This window comes from Rhodotorula toruloides (genome assembly GCF_000320785.1).
Source record: "Rhodotorula toruloides NP11 unplaced genomic scaffold Scaffold6, whole genome shotgun sequence".
In the NCBI taxonomy this organism is placed as follows: domain Eukaryota; kingdom Fungi; phylum Basidiomycota; class Microbotryomycetes; order Sporidiobolales; family Sporidiobolaceae; genus Rhodotorula; species Rhodotorula toruloides.
In genome coordinates this window covers 399,573-417,906 of record NW_015622966.1, presented here as the reverse complement: position 1 = coordinate 417,906, position 18,334 = coordinate 399,573, and the positions used below count along the sequence as shown (strand labels likewise).

The 18,334-nt window shown below is 62.6% G+C and overlaps 8 protein-coding genes across 8 annotated transcripts; 3 read left to right on the top strand and 5 right to left on the bottom strand.

Moving 5' to 3' along the window:
* Positions 1–639: 639 nt before the first annotated feature.
* Positions 640–4,576, top strand: RHTO_07251 (uncharacterized protein; the record flags this gene model as incomplete). The annotated part of the gene is made up of 7 exons (XM_016420909.1): positions 640–1,135; positions 1,190–1,355; positions 1,427–3,831; positions 3,890–3,998; positions 4,054–4,120; positions 4,181–4,225; positions 4,295–4,576. 7 exons carry the CDS (start codon positions 640–642, stop codon positions 4,574–4,576), a joined length of 3,570 nt encoding a protein of 1,189 aa, XP_016274636.1.
* A 529-nt stretch (positions 4,577–5,105) lies between these two features.
* Positions 5,106–7,046, bottom strand: RHTO_07250 (pyruvate dehydrogenase E1 component subunit beta; the record flags this gene model as incomplete). The annotated part of the gene is made up of 9 exons (XM_016420908.1): positions 5,106–5,325; positions 5,387–5,688; positions 5,753–5,826; positions 5,891–5,973; positions 6,034–6,086; positions 6,155–6,252; positions 6,321–6,372; positions 6,430–6,537; positions 6,822–7,046. The coding sequence occupies 9 exons, from the start codon at positions 7,044–7,046 to the stop codon at positions 5,106–5,108; spliced, it is 1,215 nt and encodes a 404-aa protein (XP_016274635.1).
* A 285-nt stretch (positions 7,047–7,331) lies between these two features.
* On the bottom strand, positions 7,332–9,226 carry RHTO_07249 (zinc-binding alcohol; the record flags this gene model as incomplete). Its single annotated transcript, XM_016420907.1, has 7 exons — positions 7,332–7,388; positions 7,466–7,732; positions 7,792–7,958; positions 8,017–8,443; positions 8,506–8,576; positions 9,064–9,100; positions 9,179–9,226. The coding sequence occupies 7 exons, from the start codon at positions 9,224–9,226 to the stop codon at positions 7,332–7,334; spliced, it is 1,074 nt and encodes a 357-aa protein (XP_016274634.1).
* A 542-nt stretch (positions 9,227–9,768) lies between these two features.
* On the bottom strand, positions 9,769–11,160 carry RHTO_07248 (High mobility group, HMG1/HMG2 domain containing protein; the record flags this gene model as incomplete). Its single annotated transcript, XM_016420906.1, has 5 exons — positions 9,769–9,852; positions 9,918–10,038; positions 10,103–10,401; positions 10,473–10,738; positions 10,863–11,160. 5 exons carry the CDS (start codon positions 11,158–11,160, stop codon positions 9,769–9,771), a joined length of 1,068 nt encoding a protein of 355 aa, XP_016274633.1.
* A 419-nt stretch (positions 11,161–11,579) lies between these two features.
* RHTO_07247 (uncharacterized protein) lies at positions 11,580–13,064 on the top strand (the record flags this gene model as incomplete). Its single annotated transcript, XM_016420905.1, has 1 exon — positions 11,580–13,064. One exon carries the CDS (start codon positions 11,580–11,582, stop codon positions 13,062–13,064), a length of 1,485 nt encoding a protein of 494 aa, XP_016274632.1.
* A 146-nt stretch (positions 13,065–13,210) lies between these two features.
* RHTO_07246 (uncharacterized protein) lies at positions 13,211–15,067 on the bottom strand (the record flags this gene model as incomplete). The annotated part of the gene is made up of 2 exons (XM_016420904.1): positions 13,211–14,437; positions 14,495–15,067. 2 exons carry the CDS (start codon positions 15,065–15,067, stop codon positions 13,211–13,213), a joined length of 1,800 nt encoding a protein of 599 aa, XP_016274631.1.
* Positions 15,068–15,447: 380 nt separating this feature from the next.
* RHTO_07245 (cell cycle control protein, Cwf14) lies at positions 15,448–16,442 on the top strand (the record flags this gene model as incomplete). Its single annotated transcript, XM_016420903.1, has 7 exons — positions 15,448–15,467; positions 15,603–15,679; positions 15,739–15,817; positions 15,901–15,987; positions 16,098–16,164; positions 16,245–16,332; positions 16,414–16,442. 7 exons carry the CDS (start codon positions 15,448–15,450, stop codon positions 16,440–16,442), a joined length of 447 nt encoding a protein of 148 aa, XP_016274630.1.
* Positions 16,443–16,590: 148 nt separating this feature from the next.
* Positions 16,591–17,728, bottom strand: RHTO_07244 (mitochondrial small subunit ribosomal protein S28; the record flags this gene model as incomplete). Its single annotated transcript, XM_016420902.1, has 3 exons — positions 16,591–16,844; positions 16,905–17,630; positions 17,695–17,728. 3 exons carry the CDS (start codon positions 17,726–17,728, stop codon positions 16,591–16,593), a joined length of 1,014 nt encoding a protein of 337 aa, XP_016274629.1.
* Between the last annotated feature and the right edge of the window lie 606 nt (positions 17,729–18,334).

Sequence of the window (18,334 nt, the reverse complement as noted above, 5' to 3'; positions counted from 1 at the left end):
CCCGTCTCTTGTGGACTGCAAAAGAAGCTGACAGTCTTCTCACCCATCCCCTCCCCTTTCAGGTCGTCTTTCCTGGCGCAGCGACGAGCGGGTGGTCGGCGGAGGAATAGTTTGGAAGGAGGTGGTGTAACGGGCCGGTCGAAGTACGGAAAGGTGCGTCTCGAATGGCCTCGCTGATTTCGCTAGAGAGGCGCTGACTCTTCCTCGCCCAGTCACCTTCGTAGCGGTCGTCTGCCACGATACTCGGCAGTACTTGACGTCCTCAAGCGCATTGCGGCGACGGCGCGGACCTCGTCGACGTTCTGGCTGCGAGATGGCGAGGGAGGGCATCGTCGCAAACTGATAGTCCTCACTGGCTGTTGCGACATCGCGAGGCTTTGTACCATCGTCTTACAGCGCCATTTGACGCTCTACAGCTCCTTGTACGTTCAGCCTGTCATCCGCTCGCTTGACGACCGCACGGACCCCGACAAAGTCGCGCGTCCCCACACCCAGCCGCGCTTGACCTCGTCCACCTCGCTTTGTCCGGCTTGAACGTGCTAGCTGCTCACGCACAGCCTCTCACCACCTCTCGCAACCGCCTCCGACGCCCTCCCACTCGTCCCGTCCGCGCCTCGCACCACCTCGCCGCCGCTTGCCATGGGGGCAGGTCACTACCTCGAGGCGGGCGTGCAGTCCGCGCAGGCGTGTTACAGCGTATCTTCCGAGCTCTTCGGTCGCAGCCGTGCCATCGTTGAGACTCCCTCCCTCATCTTCGGCAACATCGTCACAATGACCGAGGCGAATGGCCTCAAGTACGCCCTTGGCAAGGCCATCGAGTTCGGCACCTACTTCGACACGGTCCGCCTCATCGTCGAGGGCTCGTGCAAGTACCAGAAGGCCGACACGAGGACCAAGCAGGCGCAGGCCCGTCTCAACAAGGACATCCCGCTCGAGGCGAAGAGCAAAGAGTACCGCATCTACAAGATGTTGGGCCAGGTTCTCGAGCAACTGGAGCCCGACGTGCCGCGTGAGGAGCGCAAGTACCTCGTCTACCATGGTCGCGGCGAGGGCGAACACACGGCATACCTCGCCTACGACATCGCGCTGCAGGAGGGCTACGGTCACAGCAAGATCTCGGTTCTCACGTCGATGAGTGAGTCTCGCCGCCACTCCCTCTTCGAGTCCGGCTCATGCTTCGTTTCCGCAGATACGGACAAGGCGCGCAAACGAGCCGTCGAGGAAGGCTTCGCTCTCCAGAGTTCCCCGCTCCGCACGGCTGACCAGCTCCTCCGTCGAGCTGTCGACCTCGACGAAGCGCGTACGGAGCAGCACGTCGAAATAGTCAGGCCCGAGGAGACGAACGAGGCGATCGAGTGAGTGGCAGCTTGTTCCTTCTCACCTAAGATTTTGGAGCTCTACCTGACGCCGCCCGACGCTCCCACAGGCCGCCAAAGGCCGCCTTCCTCTTCGCACGCGACGGCGACGTGCTTAACGGACCATGCCATGAGTTCTACTCGCTCTTCAAGCCCCTCGACGACGGCCAGATCCTCATCAAGGCAATCGACTCGAACAAGGCTCGCGACCATGCCGTTGCGACGATCCGCCGCGACTTCAAGAAGCATCTTTCGCGCTGGCAAGCGAGTGCGCGGTCCCGCTCGTCCGACGCACGTTCGCTCTTCGAACGCCTCATTCTCTCGCCCGAGCTGGACAACATTCCCAACGAGCGCTTCGAGGAGGCCTTCGCCTTCAGCGAGGCAGCAACAACCGACCAGCGTCCGATGTGGGCGAGTGGTATCGGCGGATTCAAGGCTGCGCAGTACTACCTCGTCTCGGATGGCGACATCGAGAAGGTCCACGAGCTCATCCTCCAGCACCAGCCCGAATACCCCGACCTCGACGCTCTCTCTCGCTCCGTCATCGCCTACACCGCATACCTCGGCCTCCCCGCCTCAGCCGCAGACGCTCGTCATGAGCAGCGCGACCCCGACACCGGCTTGTCGACGCTCCAGTACGGCTACTACGTCTCCCCGCGCAACGCAAACCGTCGCTTGCTCCTGCGCGTGCTCGACCAGCGAAAGGTTCCCGGGTCAGGCTTGTCCCCTGAACGCCTTTGGGCGGCAGCTGTCGCCGACGGCCTTGTCCCGGTTCATGGCTTCAGCGTCACGTCGCGCGGCACCGAGAACCTTGCACTCCGCCAGACGCAGCTCGGGACGGGCAAACCCGGCACACCGTTTGGACTGCCGTTCTCCTCCGACCTCATCACGTCGGACGACTACCTCGCCATCGGTTGTGACGCTTCCAAGCACGAGATCTCGCTCGACGATCTTCCTGCGCTTGTCAACGAGTCGTACAGGCTCGAACGGCGCGCTGAGGCGAGGGAGGAGGCGATTGCGGTCCGCGAGCGGGAGGAGATCGCTGCCGAGATCCGTCAGCAGGAGGAGGAAGATGCGGCTGCCGATTCTGCCGCTGGACACTCGACAGAGTCCCCTGCTCAGGATCGTATCACCGCAGTCCATCGCGCTAAGGCAGGTCGACATCACGCCGAGGGCATCCTGCAGTACAAGCAACTCGCCGAGACGCTTCTCAGCCGCATCCTCGCCCAGCGTGCGTCCGCATCGCCGCCTCCCATCGATGTCAGTGTCGTCGGCGTCTACTACCAGATCACGTCTGGCGACGACATCGTGGCGTCGAGGCTCTCTCGCCTTCCCGACTCGGCCAGCGTCTTGCGCCGAATCCGAAGCATGTCCGACGACGTCTTCACCACCTACGGCATTGACCTCGACACGCTCGCAAGCGAGCTTGGCGACGTCGACGAGCACATCAGCGCCGCAATCAGGCGCGTCGCCCAGGGACTCGCCGAGATGTGCCAGTACCCGGTCTTGGGACCGATCTTCAAGCGTGCGCTGGAGCTGGTCGACGGTGGCGGTTTCCTCCTTGAACAAACCCTCAGCGACTGGATCCTTCGCACCGACTTCTACGTCTGGCCGTTGCCCTTCTTCGTCCGCCGCGCCCGCGAACACGCCGACAAGCTCAAGCAGCCGCCCCTCCCTTCTACGTCCTCCTCGACGGAGGAGTCGTCCTCAATCATCTCGAGCGCCGACCTGCCGATCTGGCGCCCGCGCAAGAACCGCGGGATGCACGAGCTCGTCGCTGGTCAGCGTCGTCAGGCTTCGGAAGCGCTTCCGGAAGCGGCAGATGCCTGGCTCTCCGACCCGCGCAATCTCGACAAGCTGCGCGTCTACTACACGACTTCCATTCGCGCGAAGGATATGTCCGGCCGACTCCGCTGCGACGCCGTCACGCGCCTGATTGAGTGCGGACTAGTCGACAGCGAATCGTGGTACAAGTCCCCGCCCGAGCTCGTCATCGAGGAGGAGAAGGCTCAGAAGGCGCTCGAGTGGACGCACAACCTTGAACCTGGGCAACGCCTGAACCAGAGCGTCATCAAGGAGCAGCGGGCAAAGCTCGGCCTCGCGCCGACTATCATCATCAACCACGTCCTGCAGCCGATGCTCGCGATTGCACAGGATTTCTTCGATACCGTCTACCGCGAGACACGCCCCGACGACGAGCCGGACAAGACGGCGTTCCTGGGCGGAGCAGTCGAGTCGACGTTGACCGTCGAGAACAGCCGCAACGTCGAGATTGTCTGGTGGCGCTCGTACTGGAATCCCGAGGTTACGCTCCAAGAGTGGCGTGTCGACATTGCGGCGAAGAAGTTGCAGGAGGTTGACGAGGATGCCGAGGAGCTGGTCGAAGAGCTCCGCTCGATGCCGCACGACACGCCCGTCTACTTGGCCAAGCTCAAGGAATGGTACCACGTCCTCAAGCTCCCGAAGCTCGTCGACAGTAACGGTCGAGGTCAGGTGGCGCGCGATTGAAGCCCGCCTGCTCGAGTACCTTGCAGATGGCGCGCCGGTTCCGTCGGACAAGTACGAGCGCAGCAAGATGTTGGGCGGCTCGCTGGAGATGACGATGATGGGTAAACGTGCACTTGCTTCTTGGTGCAAGCTCGGGTGCGTTCTCTCGACAGCCTCGCTCGCTCTCGCGCTGATTCACCTCCCTCTGCAGCGAGACGATCACGCCCCGCAAGGGTGAGAACCAGTCAACCATCAAAGGCAAGAGGAGCGTTGAGCAGGTGCGTCTCGCTTGAGCAATTCTCGACGCAATACCCGGCTGATCGCCTTCGGCCCTGCAGACGCCATTGCGCAGGTCAGCCCGCACCTCGCAGTCAAATCTCGCGGTGCGCATCGCTCCTTTCGAGTGATACAGCTTATAGGCGATCCTGCTGAAGCGTTCTCGAGCGGTGCAGCCCGAGAAGAGCGAAGAGAAGGGCAAATCGAAGGAGCTTGCGACCTCGACTTCCGATGCAGACGCAGACGAAGCCTCCTCCTACCGCCAGCCCCCTACCTCGTCTGATCGCCCTCCGAAGCGCGCCAAGACTACCCATGCAGTCTCGTTCAACGACAGCGACATCGGTCCTTCGGCGTCGTCCTCGAACAGCAGCCCCTACAACTCGGCGATCAAGGCGAACCCGGTCATCACGGACGACGAGATGGTGGAGAGGGACAGCGGCTACGGCTCCCCGCGTTGACAGGCTACTTAGGTGCGTCCCTCTTCTCGTCCTTTTCGCAACCTCTTTCTCGGGTTTGCCGAGCTAAGCAGGGAATCATTCCGCAGGATGTTGTTCTCACGAACTTCTGTACGAAATGCCTGCCTGCGCCTCCTGCAGGACACAGCTGACTTTGCGTTTCGTTTCGCAGGATACCTTCCCGTTCTTCTTCTTTCTCTTGCCTTCTTCCTACGCCTGCGCTTCTGTACACTCTGATCTGTGCCAAGCTCGTGTGATTCGCTTTCCTGTTCCTTTAAGATTGGGTCGGAGAGCTGTCGAGACCAACTTGCAAGCTCCGATGCCAAAGTCAGGAACAGCTCGTCCGGTGCAGAAGTAGACCGCTTGGAGGAGGAGCACCTCGGCTGGAGGAAGAATGACGGCTTTGCCAGAGCCGGAGAGTGAGAAGCGTCCTTTCGAGCAGCTCACTGCTTCGCTGCATCCTCCGGCCATTCAGGCTGCGCGCGACAGCCAGACTTTTCCGTGACCTCAGTGTGTTCAGGACTCGAAGACTCTACACGCGGTACAGCGAGCGACGGACGGCCTTCAAGATGGTCGACGAGTCGGGGAAGGCGAGGCTTTCCAGCGACGCAGCGTAAGGCGTGGGCAAGTCGGCGCCCGTCACCCGCTCGATAGGTGCGTCAAGCGCGTCGAACGCCTCGCTCTCGACGATCTGGGCCGCAATCTCCGATCCGACGCCGAACATGGGGAATCCTCCCTCGACGGTGACGAGGCTGCACGCGCGAACCACCGTCAGCGCTTCGTCCTCGTGTGAGCAGGGTGGTAGTGACGCACCGGTTGGTCTTCTTGACCGACTCCTTGATGGTGTCAATGTCGAGAGGACGGATACTCCTCATGTTGATAACCTCGCACTCGACGCCGTCCTCCTTGGCCAAAATCTCCGCCGCCTCGAGCGCAAACCCAACCATGCGCGAGTGACCGACGATGGTCACGTCCTTGCCGGAACGCTCGATCTTGGCCTTTCCGATCGGGAGGAGGAAGTCGGTCGACTGAGCCTCCTTCGAGACCTTGAAGGTCTGGCCGTACATGATCTCGTTCTCGAGCACGACGACGGGGTTAGGGTCGCGGATGGCGGCCTGCGGGGGCGTAGAAGCGTGAGCGCCGTGACGAGCAAGATTCGGCCGATGAGACGAGGCGCACCTTCAAGAGACCACGGCAGTCCTCAGCCGACCAAGGCGAGACGACCTTGAGGCCGGGGATCTGACCGTACCAGGCTGTGTGCGTGGTGCACAGGGTTAGCGGAAAGGACGATGCGCGAAGGGAAAGTTGCGGACGCACCAGCGTAGTCCTGCGAGTGCTGCGCGCCGACACCGGCGGCGGCACCGTTCGGGCCACGGAAGACGACGGGGCAGGGTACGTTACTGTAGGCGCGGGAGGTGAGCTGGAAGTTCGAGGTGAAAGATGGAAGCGCGTAGACACACCCGCCCGACATGTAGTAGGTCTTGCCTGCCGAGTTGACGATCTGGTCGATCGCCTGTAGCGTGCGCGAACCATATCAGCTCAGCTGAATCAGGTGCGAACAAAGAGGAACGCGCTGCGCACCTGCATGGCAAAGTTAAAAGTCATGAACTCGCAAATGGGGCGGAGACCAGCAAAGGCCGCGCCGACAGCGAGACCACAAAATCCAGCCTCGGTGATGGCTGTTGCGCGTACGCGAACGGGAGTCAGCGAGTATTAGAAAGCAGAGGATCCCGGGAACGGGACGCACGGGTGTCGATAACGCGCTTCTCGCCGAACTTGTCCAAGAGACCCTTGGTGACCTGTGCGCGCAAAGAGGTCAGTGATAGCCTGAAGATAATGCAGGGAGGGGTACGCACCTTGTAGGCACCGTTGTACTGCGCAACCTCCTCGCCGAGGATGAAGACGGTCTCGTCGCGGGTCATCTCCTCCTCCATGGCCGAGTTGAGCGCCTCACGGACGGTCATCTGTGGGCACAAGAGCGTGGAGCACGGTCAGCAACGATCCCGGACGAGTTTCGCTGGAACCAGCGTTCTCCCCCAGCTTCGGCCGCGAGGCGGTGGCAGGCGTGCTGGCGCGGCGACGACGGCACAGGCGCGCGTGAGGAAGAGTGCCAAGCTAGTTGTACACCTGAGCGAGCGCTGCGTCCCCCCAGAGCGTCCCACCACGCCGCCCGCGCCGAGATCGTCCATCACTCGCCAACCGCTCACTGACCCTCGAGGAGAAAGCGCAAGTCCTCGGCGGCACTCACCTCGACGGAACCATCGCTGCTGCCCTCTGCACTGCTAGCGAACCTCTTCGATCCCTGGGCGGACGCGACGGCCGAAGCGCGCGCTGCGTCGAGCGCCGTCTTGCGCACCGACGACGAGGGGCGCGAGAGGGCCGCCTTGGACGACGACGAGAGGGCCGCGGCGCGCTGAGCTGCGGGTGCTGCGCGCTGGGCGGTGAGGGCGGGACGGATGCAGCGGGACAGCATGGTCGCGAGCGGGTGGCAGAGGCAGGAGAAGCGGTGTTGGGACTCGTCGGCGGAGGGAATCCCGCTCGTCCGCTGCTCTCGCTTCGTAGGGCTATCCGAGTGCACAGACGCTTCCCACAGATGCTCTCAAGATCCTCCGTAGCAAGATCCGAACCCAGCGAGGCAGTCTGAAGCGGCCAACGACATTCTCTCTCCGACCGCCAGGGTGAAAGGACGACAAGTCTATGTATTGCGGTGCGGTGTTCTATTGCTTCTACATGGCGAGCATCTAGTTCTTGCGAGCATCTAGTTCTTGAGGACGTAGCGGTAGCGCGACTTGCCGGCGTGCATGTCGTGGGCGGTCTGCGGATCAAAGTCGAGGAGGGAGAAGGTCAGCCTGGCGGCGAAAGAACAAGACAGCGCACTCTCGCTGAACTCACCTGAGTCACCTCGCTCATAGGACGCGTCTCAACCCAAGCCTTGATGTCGTGCTTGAGCGCGAGGTCGAACAACTCGGCGATCTCGCTCGATCCGCCAATGAGGCTGCCGGCGAGGTTGATGCTCTTGTAGACGAGCATCTGGCCGTACATAGACGGGAGCTTCTCCTCGGGCAAGCCGCAGATGACGAAGGTGCCCATGTTGCGGAGGAGCGGGAGGTAGAGACCCTCGAGGGGGATGTCGTTTGACGAAGAGGTGAGGATGAGGATCTGCGCGCCCGTAACGTCAACATTGCACCCTCCAGCATCGAATCGGACGCTGGACTCACGTCAAAGTGCTTGTTGTACTTCTTGCGAACCTCGTCCTGGTCCTTGGCGACGATGAAGTTCTCGCGCGGGCATCCAAGCTTCTCGGCGTCGTCCATCTTGGACGCAGAGTGCGAGAGAGCGTAGACCTCGGCGCCCATGGCCTTGGCGATCTGGAGAGCGAGGTGGCCTGCGAGAGACGGGCAAGGTCAGCGAGTTGGAGGCGGAACAGGAGAAGGGAAACGCACCGAGACCGCCGATGCCGATGACACCGACGCGCTTGCCGGGCCCAGCGTTGAAGCGCTTCAAGGGCGCATAGACGGTGACACCAGCGCAAAGGAGCGGGGCCGTCGTCTCAGACTCGAGTCCGTCGGGGATAGGAACCGCCAGCGCTCCGCGGCAGCGCATAAAGTCCGCGTACCCACCCTGGGCGACGGACCCGTCCTCCCAAGTACCCTGGTACGTCATGATGAGTCCCTTCTCGCAGTGCTGCTGCAACCCCTGCTTGCAGTAGTCGCATTCGAGGCAGGATCCGCCTTGCGCACCGACGCCGACGCGCGTGCCGACTTTGTGAGAGGTGCGAGAACCGGCGCGCACGATCGTGCCGACGACTTCGTGGCCGGCAATGCACGGGTACGAGGTCGGCTGAGGCCAGCCGTTCGTGAGGGTGTGGATCTGTAAGATGCGTGAAGTCAGCTACGACGTTCGCTGTCGTGCGAAAGGATGGCGAGACTCACGCAGCTGCCGCACATACCGCAGCAGTCGACCTTGATGTCGACGTCGTCCTCGGTCCACTGCTTGGGAGTGTCTGCGAAGCGTGCGGAGGAAGCGGTTAGTACGACGCTCGGCATCGGTAGAGCCTTGCACATCCTTGTTAGACCGGACCTGGAACCGAAGTGACTGGGAGACGCAAAGGCGAGAGCAGCGAAGAGAAGCGCGAGAGCGGACTCCGCTCGAGACACGACTTGCTCTCCTCCTCATCTCCGCTTCGCTCCTACTGCTCTTCCCGCAATTTCTGAGCATCTGAGGAGCACTGTCGACCGGGGAGAAGCGCAGGCTCCGTCCTTGACGCCCCTTGAGCCAGAGTCCGGCCTCCGTCCTCCGTCCTCCGTCCTCCTCCTCCTTCACTCACTCGGCCAACCGTTCCTCCTATGTCTCGCTGAATCGTACCGCAGACCCGACACCAGCCTCCCCAACAACCCAGCAGTCCAAGTCCGCCCAATTCTCCTCCCTCCTCCTCCCTTCCTCACCCCTAACCGCAAGAGAGAGCCAGAGAAAGAACGAAGAGAACGCACAACTCCACTTCTCCAACTCGAGCTTCTTGCCCTTCTCCTATATATCCCTCAACAAGTTCCGTCAGCTTGCGTTCGGCCAGGCGGAGGAGAAGAAGAAGAGAGGGAGGGGCCGCACCTCGGTCAAGGCTGCGTAGCCTGTGTACTGCGCGGGTGCGGTCGACATCGTTCTAAGTTTTGATCTAAGTGGTAGCTGGGAAGAGAGAGAGAGAGAGAGGGAGAGGAAGGGGAAGTGAGGAAGCGAGGAAGACCTCGGAGTCCGAACTTGTGCTGCTGAGACGACAGAAAGATGTCCGAGATCTGCGACGGGATGCTGTCATCCACTGAATGATCAAAGCAAGGCGGTCCCTCGCTTCCTCGTGGCCGAGAAGGAAAACCTTCCTGCGTCCCCTTAAGCTTGCCCGAATTCACAGTTCCTCGCAACACGCACGCTCGGAGGGAGAGAGGCGAGAGGGTAGGCTCGTTTACAGCACACTTGTTCACACTCGGAACCGAGACGAGAAGAGGGAAGTTAAAAAAACGGCGTGGCAGTAAGTGGAAGACAGATGAAAAGCAAAAAGGGGTAGTTTGTAGGAGAGCGGAGAGGAGAGAGAGGTATCCCAACAACAGCTGTGGAATGGTGTGTAGACGAGAGGGAGACTGTTACGTAGGGGGAATAGCCGATGCGATGGAACGACGACGGAGAGAGACAGGAGGCGAAGCGCGGGTTTAGGCCGAAGCAGCCTGCGCGTCGAACTTGGCCTTGGCCGCCTTGTACTGCTCGTTGTCAGCTTTGAACGCGTCCTCGTACGACTGTGCGACACACCGACCTCTCGTCAGCACGCTCGCGGGGAGGGGAGAGGGGAGCGAGCACGCACCTTCTTCTGCTCGGGCGAGAGGGCCTTCCACGCGCGCGCGAGGAGCTTCGACTGCTCGGTGATGACGGTCTCGTCGCCGAGGACGTCACGGTCCTGCCTCTCGCGGACCTCGGTGCAGAAGCTGGTGTCGGATCCCAAAGTCAGTCAGGTCACGCACTCGCTCGCTAGCGCTCGCTCGCACGCACCGGAAGAAGGGCGTCATGGGCCTCTTGGGCTCTCCGGGGATGTGGAGGTTGGCCTTGCGCGAGAGACCGGCGCGACGGCGCCTGTAGCGGACGAGGTTCTCCTCGCGGATCATCTCGGGCGTGAGCGTCTTCTGCCACTCGGCGAGCTCGCGCTCGTAGTTGGCGCGAGCCTGGTCGACGCGCTGCTCGAGCGCCGAGAGCTCGGCGGACGACAGCTGCGAGTACTTGAGCTTGGCCTCGGGGACGAGCGTCGGGATCGTCGGCATCTTGCTGCCCGCCGGGAGCGACGCCTTGCGCTCCTGCGCGCGCCAAGCGTCGTGTCAGCGACGTTGAGGCATCGGGCGTGCGAATAACAGGACGGCGGACTGACCTGGATGAACTCGTTGACAAAGATCTGCCACTTGTTGGTGACGCGCTTGGGGGGCTTGAGGCTGGAGCGGAGCTTGTTCTGCTCTGCGTGGGCCTTGTCCTTCTTGCGCTGGGCCAGGAGGCGGGCCCTCTCGCGCCGCTCCTTCTCGCGCTCGGCGGCCTTGTGCTTGCGCTCCTGCTCGCGCTCCTTCCTGAGCTTGGCCTGGGCCTTGCGCGTCTCTTCGCGCTCCTTGCGCGCCTGGGCGGCCTTCTTCTCGGCGGCCTTGCCTGCGGAGGTGAGATGGGCGCGTGTCGAGGTGGGTCAACAATGTCGGCGGGAGGAGGCAAGCGAGTCAGCGCGCGTCCAAGGATGGGCCGGACAGGAGCGCGGCTAGAGGGAGCGGGGACGCACGGGCAGCGCGCTTCCTGTCGCGCTCCTTCTCGCGCTCCCTCTTTGCCCTGTCCCTGTCTGCGCGCGAGCCCTGCCCGGACCCGGCGCTCTTTGCGAGGTTGGTGGTCTCCTTCTTCTTCGCTGGCTTTGACTCACCAGACGAGGCGGGCGGGAACTGGGCCTGGTGGGTGGTGGAGAAGAGGGCGCGGGCGGCGGGGAAGGGGGACGAGGACGCGACGGCGCGGTGGACGAGTTGGGGCGCGCGTGCGAGAGCGAGGGTGCGGATGTGCGAGTGCGCGAGGGTGCGCGCGAGTGCCATCTTAAGCGTCTGTAGCCTGTGCTCGAGTGATAGAGGGTGTGAGTGTGAGAGTGAGCGGGACCCGACACAGCAAGTTGCCTCGACGGGAAACTCAGCGCACGCAAGAGTGGCTTACAGTGGCAGTAGTCTGCTGCATTACACTCTAATGGCATTGACTAGCACGCACTCGACCCAGCTGGAGAGGTGTCCTCAACCCTTGTCACCCGCTCATCAAAGGCGTCGTCACTCTCGCTCACAGTGTTCCTGCCCATCGAGCTCACGAGGACTGCTTCAGAGCCCGCTGTCACGGCGTACATACACGCTCACGCGCTCAGTCTCGCAACAGCTTGTGCTGTGGACGCTCCCCTCCTCGAAGCCGCCCCACCTCGCCTCGCTCCCCTCGCTCTCCCTCCCCCAGCCTTTGAACGAACCGACGCGCGATGCCCCTCCCCGACGAGTCCCGCCCCGGCCGCGCATCAGAGCTCATCAGGCGCTTCCAGGCCGCCGTAGATACAGCGGGAGAGAAACCCCTCACCGTGTCGAGTTCGTTCGCGGCACCTGCTGCGCCCCCTAGACTGCGGGTGTCTGAGCCAACGAAGGAGGAGGAGGAGCAGAAGGGCGCGGGGAGAGGGAAAGGGGTGCTCGAGGCGGGCGAGGACAAGGAGAAACCGCTGTTCTTTCGGAGTGCTGGGTTGAAGGAGAAGCCTGCTGTGCCGGTCGAGCAGCAGGGGCGGAAGAACGCACAGGAGGCTTTTCCAGATACGAAGGAGGCGCACGCGGTGGAGGAGGCCGCGCGGGAGATGGAGGAGGACGCTACAAAGGAGGAGGACGAGGAGGTCAAGGAGCCTTCTGCTGAGGCAGACGAACCCGCGCCCGCTCCCGAACCCTCTCAGACGACACAGGCTCCTCCCGCGCCTCCAGCGTCCCCTCCACACCCAGTCGTCACCCAACCCTCCCTCGACGCCCCCCCTCCAGTCCCCGTACCCGGCTCGACCGACCTCCTCTCTTCGCCCGCCTCTCCCGCGCCAGCCGAAGAAGCTGTGGAGCCGACGTCGTTGAAGGCAAGAGAGGGACTGTCGAGGCCTACGAGTCCAGCGGCGGACGAAAAGGCTCTTCGAGTCCCTCCAACGACGGACAACTCTTCCCCTCCTCCACCTCCTGTTCCCGCTCGCTCGGCACGTAAATCTCCCCCCACCACTTCCCTTGCCTCACCCGCCTCCTCAACTCCCCGACGCACCTCCACATCTCCCACCACCTCGCGCCTCACCGCTCCAACCGCCTCTTCACTCGCCAAATCCGTCTCTCGCACAGCCTCGACGTCCTCGCCGGGGCAGTCACCATCGAGGAGTCGTGCTGGGGCGAGTCCGCGCCTCGGCTCAGGAGCGGCGGGGGTGGTTCGCCAGACCTCGAGCGGAGTAGGCGGAGGGGCGGGAACGTCCTCGAGCGGAGCAGGCGGAGGGGCGGGAACGTCCTCTCCGATGCGCAAGAGCCTCTCGTCTAGCTCCACCTCCACCTCAGGCGCAGCAAGGGCGACGCAGAGTAGCGGGATGACTCGCTCCACGTCCTCGACCTCCTCGTCTTCCGCCTCGCCTTCCGCATCCCCTCGACTCGGCTCGCGGAACGCTACGCCGATCCGGATGGCGCACAAAGGACGTGTCGGACTCGCCGGCGCGCATGCGACTCGTCCTGCTCCTACCTCGGCCAGCAAAGGACTGAAGGAGAGTGGAGACGAGATACCCGTCTTTCCCGGCGCACACAAAGGGTTCCTAGGTCCCGGCACGTCCAGACCGATTGGGAAGATTGGGATTCCTGTCGTCCGCACCGAGAGCGGGGAGGTCGAGGCGCTGGGAAGGAAGGAGGTGGAGAGCGCTGGGGAGGAGGCGCGGAGGAGGATGAAGGAGAGCAAGGGGGAGGAGGGGGACTAGGGGCGCAGTAGCGTAACTTTGCATAGCATCCTTTCGAGTCGTTCCTTCTCTGTCTCGGTGCGACGATACGGAGAACCGCGAGTTAAGGACGGTAATAATACGACAACACTCGAAGAACCGCTCGCTCGCTCGGGAACCTGTTTACTCTACGCCTTCCACCTCCTCCTCGCCCTCCTCCCCTCCTCACGCCCCAAAAGTCCCCAACTCCACTCCTCCTCACCCCTCGCCAACCTCGCATTGACCGCCCCTCCACTCGTCGAGCTCATCTCGCTGCCGACAAAGTAGTCGCTCCGCGCGAGGACTTGTTGTTCGACGACGGCGAGGACGTCGGTGTATGCCGCTGGAGGGCCGAGGAGAGCCGAGTCCTGCGGAGTGAGCAGGTCGGAGAGGAGGATCGCGCCGCGGGAACGGAAGTACGAGAGGGAAGTGGCGTTCGTCTCGTCTGTCGCGAGGTAGAACGGGTCGTCCGGCCGGGGTAAGCGCCCGTCGTCGCCGAAGTGCGTGCGCAAGACCTCTTTCCCCCGCTCGAGCGCCTCCTTCGTCCGCTCAAAGTGCCGTACCGGATCGCGTTCCGGCGCCCACGCGATGTTGACGAAATCGCCCCGCCTGAGATGCGCAGCGACCCATCTCCGCCCCTCAACTTGCGCACTCATCTTCTCCGCCAGTCGAGCGCCCAGTTTGCGGATTCGAGGAGGCGCGCGAATGGAGGAGAGGATCAGGCGGGTGTACGAGTCCCGCTCGAGAGGGGAGGTGAAGTACAAGCCGCCGGGCTTGCGTTGGTCGTGGAGGTTGCCGGTGAGGTAGACTATCGAGGCATTCGAGTAAGGAGGGGAAGAGAGGGCGGTCGAGAGTGGCCGGATCGTGGAGGGGAGAGCGACTTCGGTCGAAGGGCGGGCCATCGCTTTGTTCATCAGGACTTCGTCGCTGTATGTCCATAGCAGGACGGCGCCCGCTTCTTCGAGTTGCCAGACGAACCGCTCATCGTCTGCTGCGACCTTGTCTTCGCCTCGTCGCTTGAGTGCGTCTCGCGCAGCCGTGAGCGACCATGCGGGCTTCGCTCCAAGCGCGAGCTTAACCGTCTCGGCGCTCAACCGAGGGACGTCGCCTCCTTCGCCAGCCAGACGCGGCAAATCCGCCATAATGTCCTCCTTGCTCCGCATGCGAGGCGGCCGGTCGACGCGGACAAACGTGCGGTCCTGGAACTCTTGCTCAGTCATCGTCACCGTTGTCAGGCCGGGAGGGCTGTAGTTGGTGACGTTCCATCGCAGCGACTCGTCGTACAGCGAGGGGTCGATCGAGTAGAGGTGGAGGTATTCGGTGTAGGTCAGGAGCGGGCCGTACGTCTTGCGGAGGTGCGGGATGTCGAGGAAGTTCTGTAGATGCTCGATATCAGCTTGAGTATCTCACGAGACCGGAGCAGCGGGACGCACCTCGATACCCAGCTTGTACGCGGCTCCATCGTCATTCCACTTCGCGCCAACGACATCCCGGTGCTCGTTGCGGTGCTCGAAGTAGCGCAGCGCATGTCCCTCACACGTCTCGGCGTCCGTCGCGCATGACCTGGCCCACACCGAATCAGGGATGACCGGTATCCGTCCTGCAATCTTGGCCATCAGCAGCGTCGCCTCGAGCATGTACCGGCCGTTGTTATAGCCATAAGTCGCCCAGCCGTCCTTTACGAGGTACTTCGGGTCGCTGCCGACGATCCGGCGGAGGGCTTTGCGCGAGGGCAAGGCGTATTCTTCCTCGAGTCGCAGCGTTCCCTTCCCTTTCGGCCCGTATGACGCCTCGAAATCCTCCGCCCATCCGTTCAGCTTCGACCCATACTCCTTCGCCTTCGTCAAGCCGGTCGAGACGGCCTGTCGCGAGGGTTCGTGGCTCGAGCCGAGGAGTATGAGGAATACGAAGCCGACTGCGGCGCCGATTACGAGTGGACGGGCGGGCAGACGGCGCTTTGGTGGCCGTATGGGGGTGTCAATCTCAAGTGGCTGGTACTCGGCCATCGCAGGCGCCGGGTTGGGGTGTTTGGCGTCCTAGAGGGACCGCGAGTGATGAGGACGGAGGAGGGAAGAAGGGAAGGGTCGAGGGATGTGGGCGGGTCTGGCGCAGTTCAGATCGGGTTTTCGAAACTCTGAGACGCCATTCAGCGGCTGCAAGCGTCGGTTCAGCGTTGACAGCGAGGAGGTGAACGCCAACTCAACTCGCCTCCCTCCCTTGGCCACAAACCGCTCACAGCGTCTCGTTCACACCGCTCAAGCGAATTCGTTGCGCCTCTACTCAACCCTCTCCGCCGCTTGCTGTCACCTTCATCGCTTGTCCGCCGTCCCACGCCGTCCTCGTCCTCCCTGCACCCCCGCTTCTCGACCCGCTTCCGTCGCCCGCAATGCCCAAGATCAAGACCAAGTGCGTGTCAGGTTCTTCGTTGGGCTCCGCTCGTTCACCGTAGCTGACGCCTCGTCACTTCGTCCTCCCCTCGGCTCCGACTCCACCTCTTTCCGCTGCTTGTCAACTTCCTTCGCCCTTGAATTCGCGCACCAGCCGCACCAAGCCTCCTCCCGAGGGCTTTGAGGAGATTGAAGACATCCTTGAGGAGTACAGCCGGAAGATGCGGGACGGTACGCTCCTTTCCCTTGTTTTCGACCGTTCGCGAGCTGAATCTCCGATGCCGCTGCAGCTGAGGCGGAAAGTCACGAGGGAAAGCGGAAAAACGAGGCACTGTGGCCAATCATGCGGATAACCCACACTCGAAGCCGGTGCGTTCGCTAGCCTCCCAGATTCAGCCATTGCCTATGTTCCGAGGACCCAGGCTGATCTCTGGTCGGGTGCTTCGTTTCAGGTATATCTACGACCTGTACTACAAGCGAGAAGCCATCTCGAAGAAGCTGTACGAGTGGCTGCTGAAGCAGGAGTATGCGGACGCAAAGTGAGTCGTCGCTGCAGCGCATCCTCCTGTGCTGCTACCTCGCCAGTCAAAACTGCGGCGGGGTGCTGCAGCTGACTGGCACGCGTTTGCTGACGAAGCACCTTCCACAGCCTCATCGCGAAGTGGAAGAAGTCGGGATACGAAAAGCTCTGCTGTGCGCGGTGCATCCAATCACGGGTGCGTCAAGCAGCCACCTCCGTTCACCAGACCTTTCCCTTTGAGCCTGTACTGACTCACATTGGTGAACGGCGAGACAGGACATGAACTACGCCGGCTCGACCTGCATCTGCCGCGTGCCGAAAGCGCAGCTCAAGGAGGGCGTGATCGTCGAGTGCACACATTGTGGTGTGTGGTCGCCTCCTCTCACGTCATGGACAGCTTGCGCGAGTGAGGCGATCCGCTGACTGGTCTTTTCGCGATGCGCAGGTTGCCGAGGATGCGCTTCGACGGACTGAGCGGGAGTTGGCAGACTTTGCGAGTGTACAATGCATACCCAGTCCTCTCACAGCGCTTGAGGGACGCGCTTAAGACGATCGAGAGCTCTCTCGACCGACCCGGACGCAACGGATAGCCTGGTGAAAGCTTGCGAATGTTACATGCCGTCTAGACGTCGATACCCCTGATGAGCGACCGCAACTCGTTCTTGCGCATGATGATCTCGCCCTCGACCGCCCTCGGCTCGACTCCAATCTTGAGCAGCACGTCCTCGTACCGCGTGACCGAGACGTTGCGGAGGTACTTGAGAATCTTGCCGCGCTTGTGGACGAGCTGGCGCAGCGCTTGGCGGTTCTCGACGTCTCGCGGAGAGGCTTTGAGGTGTTCGAAGATGCTGCGGATGCGGAGCGTGAGGATGGCGGCTGCGAGAGACGATGGTCAGCCCTACTTTCTGCTGGCATCTCGGAAACCTCGCCACTCACCCTGCACTTCTGACGAACCGGTGTCTCCCTCGGCCCGCCCAAACATCTGCACGATTTGCCGCTTGTTGTAGCTCTCGATACCCTTCGAGTCGGCGTTGCGCAAGTCGAGGATGCGCATCAACTGCTCGCGCTTCTGCGCCTCGAGCGCGTTGGCCTCCTCGAAGCGGGACAGCAGGACGGCATCGACCGACGTCGCCTTATCGCCGAGAGTCGACTTGAGAGCGCTCGTCGCGGGGAGGGCGTCGGAGAGTTGCTGGACCATCTCGGCGTCGAGGCCAAAGTTGAAGTACTTGGGCACGTACGGTTCCCGCCGTTGCGTTTGTGCGGCCGCTCCGTCCTTCGCCTCACCCTCGCCTGCCTTTGCTGCTTCTGCCTCTGCTGCCGCCGCCGCCGCTGCGCCCGAGTCCTCGACAGGGATGATCTCGCCCCACACATCCTCGCGCTTGATCGTGACCTTGTTCAGCAGACAGTTCTCCCACAGGTGGTCGTGTCCCCGCTGGTAGCCGAGCACAGGATCGGGGCGGGTCCGTTCGAATTCGCGAACGAGGGCCGCCTTCTTGTCGAGGTTGGCCTTGCGGGTCATGCGCGCCTTGCGCTTGGCTTTGTTCTCGCCTGCGGGTGCGGTGGACGAGAAGAGCCGTGCATGCGCTGGCAGGGCGGCGGCCGGTGCGGACGAGGTCGATGCGAGCGGGAGGAGCGAGGACGAGGCGGTGGCCGCGAACGGCGCTGTCAAAGCCACGCGCGGGTCAGTGAGTGTGTCCAGTCTGCCTGGAAAGTCTACTGTGCGCACCTCGTGCTGTCTGCAGCGCTATCCGGGCGAGCATGGCGGGCGGGTGCTGGGCAAGGACTTGCTCTCCGGGCGAAGCTGGACCTTCATCTCGCGACTTCGCACTGGCTATGCGCTGAGGGTGTCTTTCGGGCTGAAAAGTCTCAAGGGAAGGGCGGGCGAAGCTTGCGGTTGCAGGGAAGCTCTCGAAATTTCAGTCTGCGATTCGGTTCGCCTCGTCTTAAAAGCGGAGGCTGAGGGACGAACGGACGGATGATGAGTCGAGCGGCTGTACATCCGTAATCCGCTAGAGCAGTACGGACGAAGGACACCCAACGTGTTGCGAGGTGTCATAGCGAGTTGGCGAGAGTCGAGCCTTGGTCGTGCGACGGGCGAGAGTCGCTGGATCAATGAGGACCTGACGGGAGACGCTTGACGGCATCTGCGACGTTCGCTGTGCGGTACCAGAACATCAGTACATCGTCAGCGAATGCCGACGCTGAGAACAAGCGCAGCGTAGGGTGGGAGTCCGCAAGATCCGCACAGGAGGGTCATGCCGACTTCAGAGCGGTAGCAAGACAAGCGCCCAGCGTAGCTGACCGTGATAAAGTTCAGGTTGCGACAGGATCGCGGAGCATACGCTGTGAGTCGCGGGAGACAGGTC